At 45.3% G+C, this 20,632-nt stretch overlaps 1 protein-coding gene across 1 annotated transcript in view; it reads left to right on the plus strand.

Moving 5' to 3' along the window:
- LOC124502477 (antigen WC1.1-like) overlaps positions 1 to 19,682 on the plus strand; it is a 58,543-nt gene extending 38,861 nt beyond the window's left edge. Inside the window, 12 exon segments of the mRNA XM_047067156.1 lie at positions 1,834 to 2,139; positions 2,233 to 2,550; positions 8,443 to 8,535; positions 8,611 to 8,925; positions 10,296 to 10,610; positions 15,459 to 15,500; positions 15,583 to 15,897; positions 16,127 to 16,159; positions 16,711 to 16,848; positions 17,233 to 17,325; positions 18,211 to 18,345; positions 19,426 to 19,682. Coding sequence (XP_046923112.1) covers positions 1,834 to 2,139; positions 2,233 to 2,550; positions 8,443 to 8,535; positions 8,611 to 8,925; positions 10,296 to 10,610; positions 15,459 to 15,500; positions 15,583 to 15,897; positions 16,127 to 16,159; positions 16,711 to 16,848; positions 17,233 to 17,325; positions 18,211 to 18,345; positions 19,426 to 19,568 — 2,246 coding nt within the window. The 3' untranslated portion in view covers positions 19,569 to 19,682.
- Positions 19,683 to 20,632: the final 950 nt, after the last annotated feature.

A 20,632-nucleotide genomic window follows, 5' to 3' on the forward strand; every position in this document is an offset into this window, starting at 1 on the left:
ATTTAAATATTTTGTCAGCTAATTCAATCATCTCTATAATTTCTGTATCTGGTCTTAATGCTTACTCTTTTAAAAATTAAAACATTTTTTGGGGCACCTGGGTGGTTCAGTTGGCTAAGCGTCCAACTTTGGCTCAGGTCATGATCTCGCAGTTTGTGAGTTTGAGCCCCGCGTTGGACTCTGTGCTGACAGCTCAGAGCCTGGAGCTTGCTTTGGATTCTGCGTCTGCCCCTCCCATGTTTATGCTCTCTCTCTCTCAATAATAAATAAACATTAAAAAAAATTCAAACATTTTTAAAACGTTGATGAAGGAAATGAAAGGATATACAGATAAATGGAAAAGACATCTTGGGTTCATGGATTGCAAGGTGGCTATTCTTTTTAAAAAAAATTTTTTTTAATGTTTATTTATTTTTGAGACAGAGAGAGACAGAGCGTGAATGGGGGAGGGTCAGAGAGAAAGGGAGACACAGAATCTGAAGCAGGCTCCAGGCTCTGAGCTGTCAGCACGGATCCCGACATGGGGCTCGAACTCATGGACCGTGAGATCATGACCTGAGCTGAAGTCGGACGCTTTTTTTTTTTTTTCAATATATGAAGTTTATTGTCAAACTGGTTTCCATACAACACCCAGTGCTCATCCCAAAAGGTGCCCTCCTCAATACCCATCACCCACCCTCCCCTCCCTCCCACCCCCCATCAACCCTGTTTGTTCTCAGTTTTTAAGAGTCTCTTATGTTTTGGCTCTCTTCCACTCTAACCTCTTTTTTTTTTTTTTTCCCCTTCCCCTCCCCCATGGGTTTCTATTAAGTTTCTCAGGATCCACATAAGAGTGAAACCATATGGTGTCTGTCTTTCTCTGTATGGCTTATTTCACTTAGCATAACACTCTCCAGTTCCATCCACGTTGCTACAAAGGGCCATATTTCATTCTTTCTCATTGCCACGTAGTACTCCATTGTGTATATAAATCCCAAGTTCTTTATCCATTCACCAGTTGATGGACATTTAGGTTCTTTCCATAATTTGGCTATTGTTGAAGTCGGATGCTTAACCGACTGAGCCACCCAGGTGCCCCGCAAGGTGGCTATTCTTATATCCTAGGGTTTCAAGAGAGTTGGCTAGAACCATACCCTTCCTCTCCTGACTCTCTGAGCTCTCTTAACATCCATACTCATCTTCTTTCCCATGTAGGTCACCTAAGAAGTTCATGGAATATTTTGCATCCAAAATTATCAGAAAGATAAAATTTGAAATTATAACTGTGGACCGGTTATAATGTCTATATTTCTAATCTTGAGCCATCAGTCTGTCAACAGGTTGTCATGCATTCATGGATACAGCCCTCATGATTTTCCCTATCCTCAGCCACTTGAGGATTGACTCCTAGGAGAGAAAGCTGACCAGAATTTGAGCCCCGCAAGTCTCAGGATGACTTTCTGACCTTGTCTGGCTGATACATCTCTACTGTCTCATAGCCCATGTCCCGCTGGGTTGGTTCTGTTCTTCATACCTTTGTACTTAAGTCTGAATGCCTATGTATTATGCAGTTTCCTTGGGCCAAGACTTGTAGATGAGGAATTCACTTCTCTAACCAACCCCAAAATGTATTCACCTACTCCAAATAGTCTGTCTTCAGAAACTCACTCATGGAGGTCCCATTCTGCCACCAACTGTTAAATCCTTTCCTCTGTGCCAATGCCCGGGAAAAGAAAAACTTTTTACTTTGACATGTCACTGTCATACACCATTGTCCATGACATGTCACTTCTAATTGCCAAGCCAGAATCATGAATATTTACCTGTGTTTGTTGTTGTTGTTTTTTCTCCTAGGATTTGTGCGTCTAGCTGGTGGAGATGGACCCTGCTCAGGGCAGGTAGAAGTGCATTCTGGAAAAGACTGGACTCTAGTATCTGATGGGAACTTTACATTCCTCACTGCCCAGATCATCTGTGCAGAGCTGGGGTGTGGCAAAGCTGTGTCTTTCCTGGGAGATGTGTCCTTCAGGGAGTCAGATAGACAAGTGTGGCCTGAAGAATTCCGGTGTAAGGGGGATGAACCTGAGCTCCGCTTCTGCCCTAGAGTGTGCTGTCCAGGAGGTGCTTGCCACCGTAGGGCTGTTCAGGTTTCCTGTTCAGGTGAGATGCAGAGCAGGACTTCAACCTCGCTGCATACTCTGCTGGGGTAAGAAAAACATGAGCTCTCACCGAAACCCTGTCTTCTCTTACTAGCATACACGGAAGTCCGGCTCATGAAAAATGGCACCTCTCAGTGTGAGGGACAAGTGGAGATGAATATTTCTGGACATTGGAAAGCCCTCTGTGCCTCACACTGGAATATGGCAAATGCCAATGTTGTTTGTCAACAGCTTGGCTGTGGAGTTGCTATCTCTGCTCCAAAAGGAGCATACTTTGTGGAAGGAGGTGATCAGATTTGGAAAGCTCGATTTCACTGCTCGGGGGCTGAGTCTTTCTTGTGGAATTGTCCTATGACTGCCCTGGGCATTCCTGATTGTGCTCATGGAAACACAGCCTCTGTGATCTGCTCAGGTAAGAGAGAGGGAAGGGCTAACTGCTACTCAGGATGCTCTTTGAGTGAAATGTCCCTATGAGCAAAGAGTGTGGAAAAATTATTTTAAAAGTGAGAAAATCCATGATAAAATATGGTTCTTTTCATTGCTATTTGCCTTTAGGTCAAGGCAAGGAATTTAAGAGGGATATCTGTTAAAATTAACACACTGTTGGGACGCCTGGGTGGCTCAGTCGATTGAGCGTTTGACTTTCGCTTAGGTCATGATCTCGAAGTTCACTGGTTCGAGCCTCATTGGTCTCTGTGCTAAAAGTGTGGAGCCTGCTTCAGATTCTCTCTTCCCCTCTCTCTCTGCTTTCCCTGCTAGTGCGCTGTCTCTCTCTCTCTCAAAAAATAAACATTAAAAAAATTAAATTAACACTATTATTTAGATACATCTGAGTATTTACAGAGAAAGTATGTAAGTAGTAAGTGTGTAGCTCGATGAGTCATAATAACATGAACGCCATGTAACCCCAACCCAGATCAACAAAGAGATCATTAGCACCCCAAAAGCCACATTCATACCCTACCAATCACTATCCCTGCCCTCCTGCCTGAAGAAAACCAGTCCCCTAACTTCTATGCTATAGGGTAGTTTTTTTTCTATTTTGAGCCTCATATAAAATCATATAGTATGTTTCATTTTGTGTCTAACTTCTTTGATTCCATACTATGTTTGTGATTCATGCATGAGTTATTTATAGCAGCGCTTCCTTCATTTTTTATTGTAAAGCGTTCCATTGATTGACCATGTGACCAGGTATTGATCCATCAACTGATGGTGGAGTTTTGATCTATTTCCAGTTCTTAATTATTGCAAATAGTGATGTTACAGATAATTGTGACAGTGACTTGTGGTGCAAATATGTATGTATTTATTTTGGGTGTTTAACTCTTGTCTTTTTATTTTTGCTCTTTTAATGGTGTTTATTGATAAGCCAAGTTCTTAACTTTAACAAGGTTTAGTGTGTCAACTTTTTTTTTTTGGCACACAATACTTCTTATATCTTTTTATTAAAAATTTTTTTTTTAATTTTTTTTTCAACGTTTATTTATTTTTGGGACAGAGAGAGACAGAGCATGAACGGGGGAGGGGCAGAGAGAGAGGCAGACACAGAATCGGAAACAGGCTCCAGGCTCTGAGCCATCAGCCCAGAGCCTGACGCGGGGCTCGAACTCACGGACCGCGAGATCGTGACCTGGCTGAAGTCGGACGCTTAACCGACTGCGCCACCCAGGCGCCCCTTAAAAATTTTTTTAAATGTTCATTTATTTTGAGAGAGACAGAGTGTGAGTGGTAGAGAGGCAGAGAGAGGGAGGGAGACACAGGATCCGAAGCAGGCGCCAGGCTCTGAAGCTCTCAGCACAGAGCCTGATATGGGGCTCAAATTCATGAACCATGAGATCATGACCTGAGCTGAAGTCAGATGCTTAACCGCCTGAGCTACCCAGGTGCCCCTTCTTATGTCCTTTTAAAGAGAACTTTAAAGATCCTGAAGATATTCCTCTATGGTATTTATAGAAGTTTAGTTACCTTTATTTCACATATAATTGTATGGTCCTAGAATTGATTTTCATGTGTGATAGGGGTCAAATTTCATATTTTTATCAGGATACCCAACAGACTCAGACTCCTTCCCTGAAAAGACACTTTTCCCCATTGCAGTGCCTCCTTTGTCATAATGAGTCTACGCATGTCTGAGTCTTTTTCTGGACTCCATTCTCTTCTATTGTATCCTTGTTTATTCTGGCATTAATGCCCCCATTCCATAATTATTGTAACTTTGTAGTATGTCTTGATACGTGGTAAAGTTACTCCTTTAACTTCATTGTTTTTCTTCTCAAGTGTGTGGATCATTTGTGGTCTTTTCCATATATATTTTATTTTAAAAAATGTTTATTTTTGAGAGAGAGAGAGGGCATGCATAAGTAGGGGAGGGGCAGAGAGAGAGAGAGAGACAGAGAGAGTGAGCAGGGGGTGGGAGAGAGAATCCCAAGCAGGCTCCACGCTCATTATGGAGCCCAATGGGTGGCTTGATCTCATAAACCGTGAGATCATGACCTGAGCCAAAATCAACAGTTGGACACTCAACCAACTGAGCCATCCAGGAGTCCCTTCCATATAAACTTTTAAAATTAGCTTGTCATTTTCCACCAAAAAATAGCTTGATGATCGAGTCCAACATGGTGACATGTGAAGTTGCTAAACTCACCACCTCCCATGTATACATTTTTCCAATTCTCATAAATGAGGTAGGAGTTATCCTCTCTCTCTTTTTAATTATTTGGAAGATTGAGTGTTAATTCTTTTTTTCTGATGTATTAAACTTTTTAGTTTTAAATGAACACAAACTTACAGAAAAGTTGCAAGAACCATAAATGTAAAAATCTGGGACATTGGAAGAAAGGTGAATTACAGACCATTTCTCTATAGGGATGCAGAATTCATGAAGAAAATGTTAGCAAGTTGAATCCAGAGATGTACAAAAATGAATGCACCACAACCAAACAGAGTTTTCCCAGAAATGCAAAGTTAGTGTAAAATATACCAATTAACAAAACTAAACAAAAAAAGAACCATGTAATCGTTTCATCAGATGTTGAAAAGGCATTTGGAAAGATTTGAGAACGATGCATGAGAACATCTCTTAGCATATTGAAAATAGAAGGAACTTTCTTCAGTCTACAAAGGCCTCATTAAAAAAATCTGGTGAAAATGTCACACTTAATGGTGAAATATTGAAATATTTTTCCCTCAGATGAGAGAGATGATATTAATATCTATCACCATTGTTATCCAACAGTTTACTAGAGCACAAAAAATTTTTAAGTATAAGAATTAGAAAGGAAGAAACAAAACAATTATTTATAGACTGCATGATTGCAAGAAAACCCAAGAGAATCTACAGTTAGATTATTAGAAGTTATAGTCTAACTATAACATTGCTAAGTACAAGCCCATGCACAAAATATATGCAAAAAATAATTTTCTTAATAAATAGTATCAATAAATAGAAAATAGATAAAAAGCTGTACTACTCACAAAAAGATCAAAACATAAAATACTGGGGAGAAAAGCTAATCAAAGACATAAAAGATCTTCAAGAGAAATTAAAGAAGATGTAAACAATGGACAGACACACCATATAAATGAGTTGAAAATACTAAATATTGTCAAAGTTGGTTACCTCAAAATTCATCTGTAGATTAAATCCCACCTCAATCAAACTGTAATCATGTTTTTTTTTTAAGCAAAAATATTTTTAAATTTCAGCTTTCCTGAGGTGTCACTGACAAAATTGTAAGACATTTGAAAGGTACAATATGGTGACTGGATATGCATGTACATTGTGAGACGATTCCCCCATTCTAGTTAATTAATACAGATTCAGCCTCACACATTTATCTTTGTGTGTGTGTGTGAGAACATTTAAGTTCAACTCTTATAGCAAATTTCAATTATACAATATGGTGTTATCAGCTGTCGTCACCGTGTTATGCATTAGACACTCAGAACTTATTCATCTTATAACTGGAAGTCTGTACGTTTTTATAAAACTCTTCCTATTTCCTTCACCCCACGCCCCCTGGCAACAGCTTTTCTATTCCATATTTCTATGATTTTGATTGTTTTTAGATTCCACATAAAAATGATATCATGCACTACCCATCTTTCTCTTTCCGACTTATTCCATTTAGCATAATGCCATCACTATCCATCCCTGGTGTCCCAAATGACAGAATTTCCTTCTTTCTCATGGTTGAATAATATTACATTATATATATGATGCATCTTCTTTATCCATTCATCTCTTGATCAATTAGCATTGTGATAATTCTATTATCTAGTTCACAAGCCTTATTCAGAATTTCACAACTGTCCCAAATACATACTTCGCGGCAAAAAAAGAGGTGAGGTAATATGCTACATTCAGTTGTCATACCCCTTAGTCTTCTCTAATAAAGGACACTTCCTGAATCTCACTTTGTATTTCATGACATTGACTTATTTTTTAGAGAGACAGAGCATGAGCAGGGTGGAGGGGCAGAAGGAAAGCGAGAGTCTTTTAAGCAGGTTCCATGCTCAGCATGGAGTGCAAAGCGAGGCTCGATCCCATGTACTGTGAGATCGTGACCTGAGTCGAAATCAAGGGTCAGACGCTCAACTGACTGAGTCACCCAGGCACCCCATGACATTGACATTTTTTAAAGAATACAAGCCAGTTATTATGTAGAATCTCCTTCCAATTTGAGTTGTGGCCATAGTCAGGAGAATGAAATCGTGTACAAGCATGGTAAATTGATGTTAGATTCCATCCTGCATGAGTGCAAATTGGATTCGTCTTTTTTCAAAGTAGAGATTATTTTACCATGTTGACAGTGATTTAAAAATATTAAGATATTTGATGTTAGTGGTAGGTATGGGGTAGTAGAAAAATACAGTTTAGTAGAAGAGCAAAAGACTACAAAATTCCTGGAAGATAATTTGGCAATATATATCTTAGTATATCCTATACATCTTTTAGATGCATTTTTTTTAAATAAAATTTTTAAAAAGTTTATTTATTTTTGATGGGGGATGGCAGGGACAGAGAGAGGAAGAGAGAGAATCCCAAGCAGGATCCATGCTGTCAGTGGATGTGGGTCTTGATCTCATGAAGTAAGATCATGACCTGAGCTGAAATCAAGAGTCAGACGCGTAACCAACTGAGCCACCCGGGCGCCCCCACAAACATTTCATTCGTGGTAATTTAAACTCCTTGTCAGGTAACTCCAACAACTGGATACCCTGTACATTTCTTTCCAATGCCTCTTTTATCCTCCTGGATTTTTGTCAAATCTCTTCTCTTTTATTCCCGGTTATTATTATTTTTAGATTTTAATTTTTTAATGTAATCTCTACCCCAGCGTGGGGCTCCAACTCATGACCCCAAGATCAAGAGTCTCATGCTCTACTGGCTGAACCAGCCAGGTGCCCCTCTGCCTGGGCATTTTTGATTGGCAGACATCATAGATGAAACATTATAGAAATCCTTCAGAAAGGATTTTACTTTGCTTCCTCCTGGCACCTGTTTATGGCCAGATCACCTTATCTAAAGGAATTGCATAATTAGATGCTGTGCATCTGTCCTTGTGAGGAATAGTCTACTTTTAGTTCAGTTTTCTTTCTATGGTTCAAGGGCTCTGGTTAATAGGGTGCCTCCTCCTTGGGTGACCCTCAATTATTCTTTTATTCCCAGAGCCCTGTGAGTCTGGCAAAACCTGTGCTGAACCTTTCCGCATCTTGGCTAGAGTCTTGGAATTGACAAAGGCCTCGAGGGGAAGTGGCTCACCTCTGGCCGTCTTTTCTCTTAGAGCTTGGCTCCCCAAATTCTCACTGCCTTGGTAGATCTTCAACGCTTTCAAGCAGTACTGATATATTGCCACTTATTTTTTTTTAAGTTTATTTATTTATTATGAGAGAGAGAGAGAGAGAGAGAGACAGCGTGAGTGGGGGAGGGGCCGAGAGAGAGGAGAGAGAATCCCAAGGAGGCTCAGTGCTGCCAGCGCAGAGCCCAATGAGGGGCTTGAACCCATCAACAGTGAGATCACGACCTCAGCCAAAACCTAAGGGTAGGACATTAAACCGACTGAGCCACCCAGGTGCCCCGATACATTCCCACATTTTACAATTCATGCTTAGTGCCGCACTTGGCTTGAAAGACAAATCTTGGCCTTGTCAGAAGCAGGAAGTGAATTCTACCATTATGATAACATTACTCTCACGTAACAGCTTTCATCTCAGACCCCGGCCACAGGTTCCATATTTAGTTTAAGTCAGCTTCCTGTTCTCCAACCCTAGTAACCCTCTGACCTTGCTGTTTCTGCAGGAAACCAGACCCAGGTACTGCCCCAGTGCGACGACTCTGTGTCTGAGCCGGCGGCCTCTGCGGGTTCACGGGAGAGTGCTCCCAACTGCTCAGGTAAGGGGTCCCACCGGACCAGAAAGCCCTTCCCGTTTCCTGTTCGATGCCCCAGTGGCCTGATTCTCCCCTCAGATCACAGACAGCTCCGCCTGGTGGACGGAGGCGGTCCCTGCGCTGGCAGAGTGGAGATCCGCTACCAGGACTCCTGGGGCACCGTCTGTGATGACAGCTGGGACCTGAACGACGCCCACGTGGTGTGCAGACAGCTGGGCTGCGGCGAGGCCCTCAATGCCACGGTCTCCGCTCACTTCGGGGCGGGATCAGACTCCATCTGGCTGGACGACGTGAACTGCACAGGAAAGGAGTCTCACATTTGGAAGTGCCCCGCCCGGGGCTGGGGGCAGCACGACTGCAGGCACAAGGAAGACGCCGGGGTCATCTGCTCAGGTCGGCCCGCACCCCGTCTGCAGGTTGGGCGAGGAGGTGGGGGCTTTGCAGGAGGGGAGGCTGAGCCCTGAGGGGGTGTTGCTGAAAGGGCCAGAGGAGAAGAAAGCTTCCTGCCCCAGTGCCGGGCTTTCTAGCAGATGTGAAGCTTAGATGCTTTCTTTTCCTCCTGTGGCAGCTGGGGTTGAGGTCCTTCCTTCTCAGCAAGACCTCCTGACAGCCATTTCCTACAGTTTCCATTCGAAAGCAGGGCCCGCTCTTCAGTTTTCCGTGGCGGCGAAGTCTTGAGGTCCCATTGCTGTTGAAATGCATGACCACACCGTTAGTGGTAGAAACCACACAAATTTATTAAATTAAAAAACAATTTTTTTAACATTTATTCATTTTTGAGAGTGAGACAGAGCGCGAGCGGGGGAGGGGCAGAGAGAGAGACACACACACACACACACACACAGAATCCAAGCAGGCTCCAGGCTCCCAGCTGTCAGCACAGGGCCCGACGCGGGGCTCGAACTCATGGACCGCGAGATCATGACCTGAGCCGAAGTCGGACGCTCAACCGAGTGAGCCACCCAGGCGCCCCACAAATTTATGAATTTAGAGTTTTGTTTGTTAGAAGTCTACCAAGGGTCTCGCTGGGCTCCAACCAACGTGTCAGCAGGGCAGCATTCTTTCTGGAGGCTCTAGGGGAGATCCCTTTTCTCCATCTTTGCTAGTTTCTTAAGGCCGTGTGCATTCCCTGGCTGGTAGTTAGCTCCCTCTCTTTTTCTTCAGGCTGACCACGTTGCTCCCTCTGAGCATTCTTCCCATTCTTCCATAGTCACGTTTCCCTCTGACTGAAGCTGGAAAAGTCTTCCCGGTTTTAGGGATGTGATTGGATTTGGGCTCACCTGCTTAACCCACACTATTCCACTATGGTTATATTCCACATATCCCATTATGGTTAATGTCACCATCCCAAGGTCCTTAACCTGATCACATCTGCGAAGTCTCTTTTGCCATGTAAGGTAACATATTTACACAACACCTTTGAGGGGGCGTTATTCTGCCAGCATCCCACTTTCCACACTCTCTTTCCCAGGCTCTGTTAGAAGTTTTGTCAGGAAGCAGGATTCAGCTTGCCCTCCGTGGAGAGTGCCCTCTCTGTTCATAGTCCATTACGTCATTGTGGTGGAAATAGAAAGACAGACACAAACAGACAAAAGCAGGTAGAAGGGAGACAGATTTCAGCCTTGTCATCCCGTGGGTGCTTCCTCAGCAGAGTCAGCGATGAACGTTCACCATCTCTGGCATGGAGAGAAAAAAAAAATCAAGAGCATTTGAGTGGAATGTTTACTGTGGATTGTTTCCCCCTCTCTCTCCTTTCGATGTAGACTTCCTGAACCTCAGGATGGTGAGCGAGGACCAGGAGTGTGCCGGGTGGCCGGAAGTTTTCTACAACGGGACCTGGGGCAGTGTCTGCCACAGCCCCATGACACCCATGACCTTGTCCATCATCTGTAGACAGCTTGGCTGTGGAGACAGTGGGACCCTCGACTCTTCCGTAGTTCCCAGGGAGGGTTCTAGGCTTCGGTGGGTGGATCAAATCCAGTGTCGGAAAACCGATTTCTCTCTCTGGCAATGTCCTTCTGGCCCGTGGAAACACAGATCATGCTCTGCAAAAGAGGAAGCTTATATCTCGTGTGCAGGTAACTTACAGTTTCTATGTGTCCGTCCCAGTCCTGCAGGATGTTGTTAGTGAGATTTTATGTCTTCGAATCTAAGGGATGGGTTCAGTATGAGACTACAAAATGAAGTTTGGATGATGATTTGATTCACATGTTCCAATGTTGTTTTGAAGGAAAAAATAAGGAAACCTGTGCCAATAGGAGTTTATATGAAAGGTACCAGAAAGAATAAGTAATACCCTGATAAACTTTCTAAGCAATTGCTAATTAATTAGGAACAGTTAATTAGGAATAGCCCAACAGGTTAAAGTAAAATCAATCCTGATTGTTTTTCTTTTTTTTTTAAGAGAGAGAGAGAGAGAGAGAGAGAGAGAGAGAGAATGGGTGTGTGTGCCTGTGTGAGTGGGAGAAGGGCAGAGGAAGAGGGAAGAGAATCTTAAAAAAGCTCCATGCTAAGCCCCAACTTGGGGCTCTATCCCACAACTGTGAGATCATGACCTGAGCCGAAATCAAGAATTGGATGCTTAAACTACTGAGCCATCCAGACATTTCCTGATTGTTTCTTGAGCTGATGGTATTTTACTCTGGAATGCATTGACACCAGTCAGACTAGTTTTTCAGTCAGTCTGTTGGTAGAGAGTAATTGAGTGCCTTGTAGGCACAAATTTATGCTGCGTGCAGGAGGATGGAGAAGAGAAGAAAATGTAGTCTTCGCCATCACGGAGCTTACAATCCAGCGTTGAAAACTCTTGTTCAACAGAAATTTCATGAAGAGCTAGAAAGTGCCATGGAAGTGTGGAATTGGGTAAGGGAAGAACTCATACTTAGGTGGAAACCTGAAGGCTGAGTAAGAGTATGTCAAAGGAAGAAAGTGGAGAGATCACTTGGGTCAGTGTGGGTGCTGAGGTGGGAGGAAACATGGTGTCTTTGAGGCACTGAGAAAAATCCCATCAGGACCAGAGCAGAAAAGAGGGAGGGAGAGCGGTACAGGGTGACCTTGGAGAGCAGTACAGAACCAGAGACCTCTGTGAGGCAGGGCCCAGGAAGACATTCCTGTTTGAGAGGAATTTGCTTATCTTCTTGGCTGCTGCATCCTGGGGAACTGAGAGGTCAGTGACCTCATGCCCCCATGTCTTTCTGCTTGAATTTAGCTCTTCTCAGAGGCCGTAGGATCCCAGTCTTCATGGCTGATCCTGTATCCTCTGGGCCTTTCATTGACCACCATGTACTTAATCTGTCCCCTTCACCCGCTCTCCCGAAATGTTCTGCAGAGCCTGCTGGAATTTGGAGCCCGACATCTTCAAACTCCCTTATGCCCTCAATGTTCCCTTCACTTTCATGTTCTGATCAAAACCCGACTTTTCCCTGGGAACACTGATTTGCCTGTCACCTGGAGGCTCTTTGTTTCTCTCTGAAAACACTCTTTTCTCTGGGCTGGGACTTGGAGGAGGTATGCTTCTGGCTCGCCGGTGTCACTTTCAACAACTCCTCTCCTGTCTGTCTTCTCAACACCCAACTGCTGGAAATTCACGCCACGAGACAACACCGCCCACAGCTCGCGCTTGTTGCTGTCATCATCCTAACCTTCTGGCCACTTCCCCTTGTCCACCGAAGACTGCAGCACCACGCTCACCAAGTTGTTCATCTCTGTCTTACTCCTGGAACCGGTGGGGGGGTCCTTCAATGCCCTTAAACACAACCAAGACAGCACCCTGGCCTCGCAGTTCGTTGACTTCCTCATTTCCAGGCACCTTTCCTTCCAGCCTATCTCTGCCTATTTAAACACTACTGACCACCAATAACTGTATACCTGGAAATCTTGATTTCTGTATTTCAGTCTCTGGCCAGTGCCTCTTAAACTTACGGCTCCTAACCTAGAATGCTCCATTTCAAGTCATTTCTTGTCCTCCTGGAGATGCCCAGTCTTTCCCCCTAACCATTTTTCTTACTTTTCTAGTCTTCTCCATGTCTGCACATTTTTTTTTTCTTAGCCAAATGAGATAATATGATCCAGCATTGTAACCATTCGCCTTTAACTTATTCAACTCCCTCGCCTCCTCTTTGTCAACCTCACCTGGCAAACTCCAGATCTGGTTAGAGTACTGCTTGTCTGCACTTGACTAACGGAAAGGTGGGAAATGGCCCACAGTCGTGGCGCCAGTCTACTTTGGAACTCACGGACAGTCTCTAGTGGGCATTCCCCAGTGTCCCCGGAGTCCTCCAATATGTGGGCTTGCCCTATCTTTAAAATTATATTTTACATGTTTTCTGCTCTCCACACGTTGTCAACACCTGGGTCCCCACCATCTGTTCTCAAGTCATGATCTTGCCTCTTACCTCGCTAAGAAATTAGAACAGTCAGCTGTGAACCCCTCATCTCCCTTTTACCAAATCTACTCACTTGTGGTCTCTGTGCGCACTTTCTGCTTGCTTGGCTTCCTGGCTCAGTGGCCTCCGTCCTTACCTTAGGCCAGGTCTTCTGCTCAGGCTGTGGGGCCTGATTGCACTTGTCAAAGTCTTCACTTCCGTTATGCCCTCTTCCTGGTACCATCAACTTCCTCCCTGTCCCCTGGTTTATTCTCATCAATGTATATATGGGCTTGAGTATCTCACATCTTGAAAAATACCTGCGGAGTTTTCCTTGACTCCAGTTCCCTTCCTAGCTGCCGCCTATCCCTCTTCTCGCCCCTCCTCAGCCAAGTTTCTAAAAGGACAGTCAGTGGGGCGCCTGGGTGGCTCAGTTGGTTGAGCGGCTGACTTCGGCTCAGGTCAGGATCTCACGGTCCGTGAGTTCGAGCCCTGCGTCAGGCTCTGGGCTGACAGCTCGGAGCCTGGAGCCTGCTTAGGATTCCGTGGCTCCCTCTGTCTGCCCCTCTGTCTCCACTGCTTGCAGTCTGTCTCTCGCATTGTCTCAAAAGTAAATAAACATTAAAAAAAATGTAAAAGGACGGTCAGTAATCACTCATTGTTTTCACAATTTTCTGTCTTTTACTGGTCTAAACTCATCCCAATTAAGTGGTAGGGTCCACCATTCCTCCGAATTGGTAAGGTAATGAAATGTAGCAAACTTTTCTGTCTTCCTTACTCATGACCGTTTGGCAGCATTCAACAGGCTGACTTCTCTTTCCTTCTCATTTAAAAAAAGAATTTTTTTTCTTAACGTTTATTTATTACTGAGAGACAGAGAGAGACAGAGCATGAGCAGGGGAGGGGCAGAGAGAGGAGGAGACACAGAATCTGAAGCAGGCTTCAGGCTCCAAGCTGTCAGCACAGAGCCCGACGCGGGGCTCGAACTCACAAACCGCGAGATCATGACCTGAGCCAAAGTCGGACGCTCCACTGACTGAGTCACCCAGGCGCCCCTCTTTCCTTCTCGTTTTTAACGCCTCCTGACAGTCACTCTACCTCATTGATCGTTGTTCCAATTCTGCCTCATTGCTGTTCTTATGCTTACAGAGTTGTAACTCCTGTGCTCAGCCTCTAGATCTTGGAGACTCTCAGGGCTCAGTATCAGACTGTCTATCCTTCTTGGCTATACTCCCTCCCTAAGGCCCATGGCCCAAACAGCATCGCTGCACTAACAATTTTCAAATATATACCATCACAGCTGATCTCTGTTCTTAATACAAACTCATATAGTCCTTTGCTACCTGACATCTCCACTTGAGTATCAGCGGGCTGCTCAAATTTAGTCTAAAGCAGAATATTTGAGTCCACCTTCTCAATTCCTGCTCCTGATTTTTCCTCCCCACGGTATTCCCCATTTCAGTTAACATCGCTACGATTACTCAGTTACTTAAGCTCAATATATAGGAGTCAGCCTTAATTTCTTTACTTCCCTCACCCTCTACTTCCCATATGAAGTGCTTCCCATATCCTCAGTGCTTCTATACCTTCCATTGTCAGTATCATCTTAGTGCCTTATCATCTGTCAGAGAGAAGTTTTAAAAATTAGTGTTTATCCTGTCTCTTGCTTATAAACCTCCAGGGGCTTCATGTTCAACTTAAGGTAAAACTCAGAGTTCCTATACTGATTGACAAAGCTATATATGATCTGTTCCCTACCCATCACTCAGTCTTTTTCTGGGAACACTCTTCCACTCAGTCGGTACACATATTGACTCTCTTTGTGTCCCTGAAATAGCCAGGCCTGCGGGAAGTAAGGGAAGGCAGGCTGGCCATCCTTTAATGCCTCGGTATTCTTTTACCAGGCAGATGGCACTGTTCATCCTAAGACCTCGCACTAGCTGTTCTATCTGCTTTGCTTACTTGTCAACTTCTCATCATTCAGTTTTTAAAAAATGTTTATTCATTTTTGAGAGACGGAGACAGAGGGTGAGCAGGGGAGGGGCAGAGAGAGAGGGAGACACAGAATGCGAAGCAAGCTCCAGGCTGTCAGTGCAGAGCCCAATGCGGGGCTCAAGCCCACGAACTGTGAGATCATGACCTGAGCCACCCAGGTGCCCCTCCTCATTCAGTTTTTACATTAAATGTCATTTCCTTGGTGAGACATCCCCTTCACAATTTAAATGCTTTTACCTCTCCTAAAATTCTTTATGACCTACTTCTGATTGTGTGTGTGTGTGTGTGTGTGTGCGTGCGCGCATGTGTGTATGCACATGTCTGTATTTTATTTGTTGTGGAATGTGGAGAGTGATAAACAAGTAGACAGATAAAACAATTTCAGGCGGTGTTAAAGGCTATGATTTGGTCAACGTCTCAGTAACTCAGCCCATTAGATTAATTCCGAAGACTGTTATTTTCCCTTGCCACTTGGACTGAACCCAGGACTTCAGATCATCTTGTTTGGGGGCAAGATCGCTCCCAGCTGTCCCTGACCTAGCGCTTCCCCATTGTCTGCTTCTGCAGGAATGAGACCCAGGAGCTGTCCAGCAGCTGCCCCCTGCACAGGTACATCAGTCCCTCCTGCCTCCCCTGCTGGCTCCTGCCTTCCCACCAGGGGCGGTAACCGAAGGTGCTGCTGCCTTTTCAGACCAAGAGAAGCTCCGGCTCAGGGGAGGAGACACCGAGTGCTCAGGGCGAGTGGAGGTTTGGCACGATGGCTCCTGGGGCACAGTGTGTGATGACTCCTGGAGCCTGGCAGAGGCCGAGGTGGTGTGTCAGCAGCTGGGCTGTGGCTCTGCCCTGGATGCCCTGCAGAGGGCGGCATTTGGCCCGGGAAATGGGAGCATCTGGCTGGATGAGGTGAAGTGCAGGGGCAGGGAGTCCTCCCTGTGGGATTGTGCTGCCAATCCCTGGGGACAGAGCGACTGCAAGCACGAGGAGGATGCTGGAGTGAGGTGCTCTGGTGAGCGGTTCTGGTTGAGCTGGGGCAGGGGTGGGCCAACGGGGTGGGCCAGGGTTGTCCTCGGAAGTTTGCATTCTGAAAGCATCGAGGTGCTGTGAGTCCCGGATGGAGGGGCGGGGGAGGACTCCACATTGATGTTGTGGTAATCTAGGGGTGATTTCAGGGACTAAGGTGGGGAAAATGGACGGCCCTGCACTCTGGCCAATTCCTGTACTGTTTTTCCCTCTAGGTGAAAGAAAAGCATTGCTGTCTTCTATAGCAGGTACAGTGCCGCAGTATTCAGATTCTGGGGACTTGTTCTGTGGAATCTGACGGAATTAGCCAACTCAGAAAAAGAAAGATACTGAGGAGCCATTGGCTGGTGGGGAAGTCTTAGGGCATTTTCCTTGGGGAAGCTTTCCCTTCGTTGGCCCACTGCGCCAGAAGTTTCTCTTGCCCTGGGGCCAAGGCAGGCTGGTTCCCGTGCTGCAGGATCTCAGGATTTCCCATTTGTCTGTTGAGTGTCGCTGCTCAGAGGCAAGATGCCTATTCCAGGAGCTGTTTGATGCTCTGGTCTGGTGAAGCCCAAAGAAAGGGAGCTGCATTTGTGTGGCTTGGTGCTCAGAGGCTGTTGCAGCAGGGAAGCTCTCTGATAATCCTAGCGCTCCCTTGGACCTCACTGGAGTGGAGTTGAATTTATCTCAGGACAAGGCTTGGAGTGCCCACCAGGGTCGTGGTCAGTCCTGTTATGCCTGAGTCTGGGACTTCCTCATCCTGGGTACCTCTGGAAATGCTAAAGGAGTTTCCCGAGGCCATTGGTTTTATTCTCTTTAGGGACCAGACCAGGCCCAAATCCTGTCCGTGGCATCTTCTCCCTGTCTGAGATGCTCTGCTTCATCCTGGGGGCCCTTCTCTTCCTGGTCCTCATGATCCTGGTAACTCAGCTGTACAGATGGAGAGCAGCGATCAGAGGTGGGCTACAGGGGGTACTGGGTAACATGGAAAGTGTGTGGAAGCAGGAGGGGGGGCCAGGCATGAGGTCGGGGGGAAACCGTGTTTGAAAAACTCCAGCTGCTCTACGTTAAACTGTAAAGGCTGAATCTACAGAGGCTTTGAGGGTTGGAGTGTGAACCCTCGTAAGTCATGGCTTCTATGTGGGACAGGAAGGGATAGGAGCTGAGCTGTGGACACAGGGTAGGCAAGGGATGCAGATACGGTGCATGGGGTTGGAGACTATGAAGGCATCCTGGCAGCCCCGAGGGCTTCTCCACCTGTGAGCCTTGGGAAGAACGATTAGCCTGTTGGTTCAGGGATGAACTCAGGTGGCGATCTCTCACTTGCTGGTGGTTTGCTCAGCCTTATCCAGTTTCGAAGATGCTCTCAGTGAGGCTGTGTACGAGGAGATCGATCATCTTGTGACAATGAAGGAAGATCTGCTGGGCGGCACTGGTGTGTATCCCTACTTTGCTTTCCTGGGACTTCTGGTCCCTGCTGTCTGCGAGCCACGTCTTCTCAGAACGTGCCAGACCCCATATGTGCCCCAGGCTCACAGAAGCAGCCCCTCCAAAGGCTGCAGGATGGGCCCCTCCTGAGCCCCTGTGAACGCTGAGCCTTCTCTTTATTCTACGGGAGCCTTGCCCGCTCCAGCATTTCTTTTCAGCCTTACCACAGGTCCCACGGGCGTGAGAAGGCACGTTCTGCTTGTTTTGTGATGTTTGTCTCCACATTAGCGTCCCTGTCAGAGGACTCAGTGACTACCCTGTCATATGACACTGGGGATGGTGAGGAGGACAGTGACTTTAAATCTGCTCCAGGTAGTACGGGTGGATCTGCCTTGGCTGGATATTAGGGGCAGGGGGCTTTCCCTCCTAGAGATGAGATCCAAGAGGGACCGTCTTCCTTTGACTAGGATTAGAGAGGTCTCTTCTCTCCTCCTTCTCTGGTTGCTCTGAACATGCCTCACGTTGAGGCCGGGCTCTCTGTGTTCAACACCATCCTCATTCAGTCACAACTCACACACATTGTTTTGAAAAATATCGTCTGGAAAGTGTAACTGACAAAATATTTAGTAATCCATTGGTGTAAGAGTTTCTCTGAAATATGTAGTTTTAATAAGGGACTATTGAGGTGTTTGGGTCATTTTTCTGGCTTACGGACACATCAGAGTGAAATATATGACCTTGGATGAGACCTGTTAAAACAGGGAGTGGGTAGTTAGTGCCTCTACTTTAGCAGCCTTCAGAATCTCTGCAGCAGAAGGATTTCAGATATTTCCTAGGCCAACCCATTTACTGTGGTTTCATCTGACCCCCTGGTCTGCTCTTAAAACCCCAGCTCAGGGGACTGACACTCCTGTTGAGGATTATGATAATGCTGAAGAGGTACCGGTGCCTGAGGCTCTTCCTGCCTCTTGGATGATCGAGGGGGACGTGCCCCCTGAGGAGAATGGGATGATGGCCTCTCAGACAGGTGAGTGGGGTTAGCTGATCTCCTGTAATCTTTTGTCTCTGTCTTGGAAAGGGTGAATTTGAGATCCTCATTGCCCGCCCTTCCTATAGATTCAAAATTTGGATGACCTCATATCCTTCAACCATCTTCCTTTCTTTAGTGCTGGCACATTCCTTGGGGAGGGAGGAATCACTCTGTGTTCTTGGTATCGGAGTCTCCATAACTTCGTCTTTCATGTGCTTGCATTAAGACTTATAGATTAACTTACCAAATCCAAAGATAGAGCAACTGTTCTAATAACATTGTTGCACTGTCTCATATGTGAAAGGCATTTAGAGATGTAAGAAATATTGGAATACTGGAATTTGTGAGGCATTTTGATCATTTGAGATGCTCTGTAATCATATGTTAGCCCTAATATGTACAAAGTCTATGATATATGGTGGCCTTGAATATTAAAGCCATGGTGATGGAGTATAGAGACTGGATTTGTGGGCAGTTGTCTGTGGATAACTGGAGCCAATCTGCTCCAGACATTTCAATGGTCAAATGAAGACATTCATTCTCCAGAGAAGAGTATTTTTCCATCTGAAGGCCCATGTGATTCCTGGAGAGGTGGCATTTATGGAAGGAAGGATCCTGTGATTGTTTCTATGGGCATCTGGGGACACAAGAGCAGAGTTGAACATCCAGTGAGGACCTGAGATTTCTCCTAGGTCTCCTGTCCTTTTCCTTCTGAATTCAGACCTGTACATTGTGAGAGGAGAAATTTTCATGTCCCTTCTTATGATTTTCACCATTCTTGGGCCATCCATTTGCTGAGAAACATGTCTTCAGAGAGCCCCTGTGTTGGCCATAGATCTGTGATAACAGCATTTCCCAGATGAGCTGAGGCCCCAGAAACCCATATGGACTGGATTCTGATAGGATAACCTTGATATATTTTCGCTATAACTAATATTAAATTGTCTGAGCTTCCTTGAGCATTACTGGGTCTCCAGGGATGCTTTGTCATCACCACTTACTTAACTTGCTTCCACCGTGGGGCACTGTCCTATCACTTTGTCACAGTTCCAGTCAAACTTCTCTTTGCTGTTTCAGGCTCTTCTCTGCGGTTCTCTGAAGAGGTAGCTAGTCCTGGGAAAGAAGATAGTCCCTGGCTGCTCCAGGGGGAAGAAGGTGACCCGGGGTATGATGACGTTGAACTAAATGCCCCTTGAACATCTACCATGGTTTTCACCTGATGTTGCATTAAAAATGAGATGAGGCCTCAGATATTCTAATTGCCTGTATTTCAATAGAGTAGTGCTGCCCTATAATGGTATTATATGGAAATTACTTAAAATGAAATATTCTGAATAAAGTACTTCTTGCTTTGATGATAATTTAGCAAGTTTCATGTTGATTCAGTTTCTCCCAAAGGAAATACAAGGTGAATAAACTGACCTGTTTTCTCACTTCCTCTATAGGCTACTCAAGGCATTACTTTGCCCTAGGCTCTCAAATGTTCCAGGTCTCTCTTTCTTAGACAGGGGACTCTAAACTTGGTCCATACTCATACCCTCATTCTTACCAAGCCCAACCTATTATACTTAATTGATGGCTCTGGATGTTGTTGGGGGGCGGCGGTCCAACCTACACTCACTTTTGCAATCTTCATAATTTTTGGCAGGACATGGGGATTGGAAGGTGCTCAAGGATTCTCCTGGTGCAACATACATGGCCATTTGCCATAGGAAAATGATGAATTCAATGATGGAATAAAGTATGCCCACCAAGATTATTATATTTTACTTCTGATGCGTGATGTCAACAAAGCCCAAATAGAAAGCTGGCTACTATAAGTTTTCAGTTTCCCTTAGTTTTCCAGTTTCCACTAACATGTTCACATAAGAAGTCATAATTTTTGAGAGATTTTACATTCAACCCAGGACCAAGGATTGAATTCTTTCAAATCTTGAACTCCATTGTAGGGAAGGTGGAGTTCTGCTAGATAATGAGGATGGAGACCAATACTTGTGCACTTTTCTTGATATCCCACCTGGCTTCATAGTCTTCCCACTACTTTCCAGATCATTTAGCATCCTTAAGGCCTGCCTTAGTGCTCTGCTCACGATCTGCAGAGCTGAATCACTGGGATGATGAGGACTGGGGAAAGAAGTTCCCCTAGGTTGGTATAGAGGATCCCAGGTAGGGAAAAAATGCCAGGGAAAAGAGCTGAGCCTGAATTGTTGTCTGAGGAGAAAAGAGGGCCATGAGATTTTAGAGAAGGCCATAAGCCCAAGAGAATCCCCCTTATCCCAGTCAC

The sequence above is a fragment of the Lynx rufus genome, unplaced genomic scaffold, assembly GCF_022079265.1.
Source record: "Lynx rufus isolate CCGP_SWC_20201006 ecotype Redwood Valley unplaced genomic scaffold, mLynRuf1.p SCAF_7, whole genome shotgun sequence".
NCBI lineage: Eukaryota > Metazoa > Chordata > Mammalia > Carnivora > Felidae > Lynx > Lynx rufus.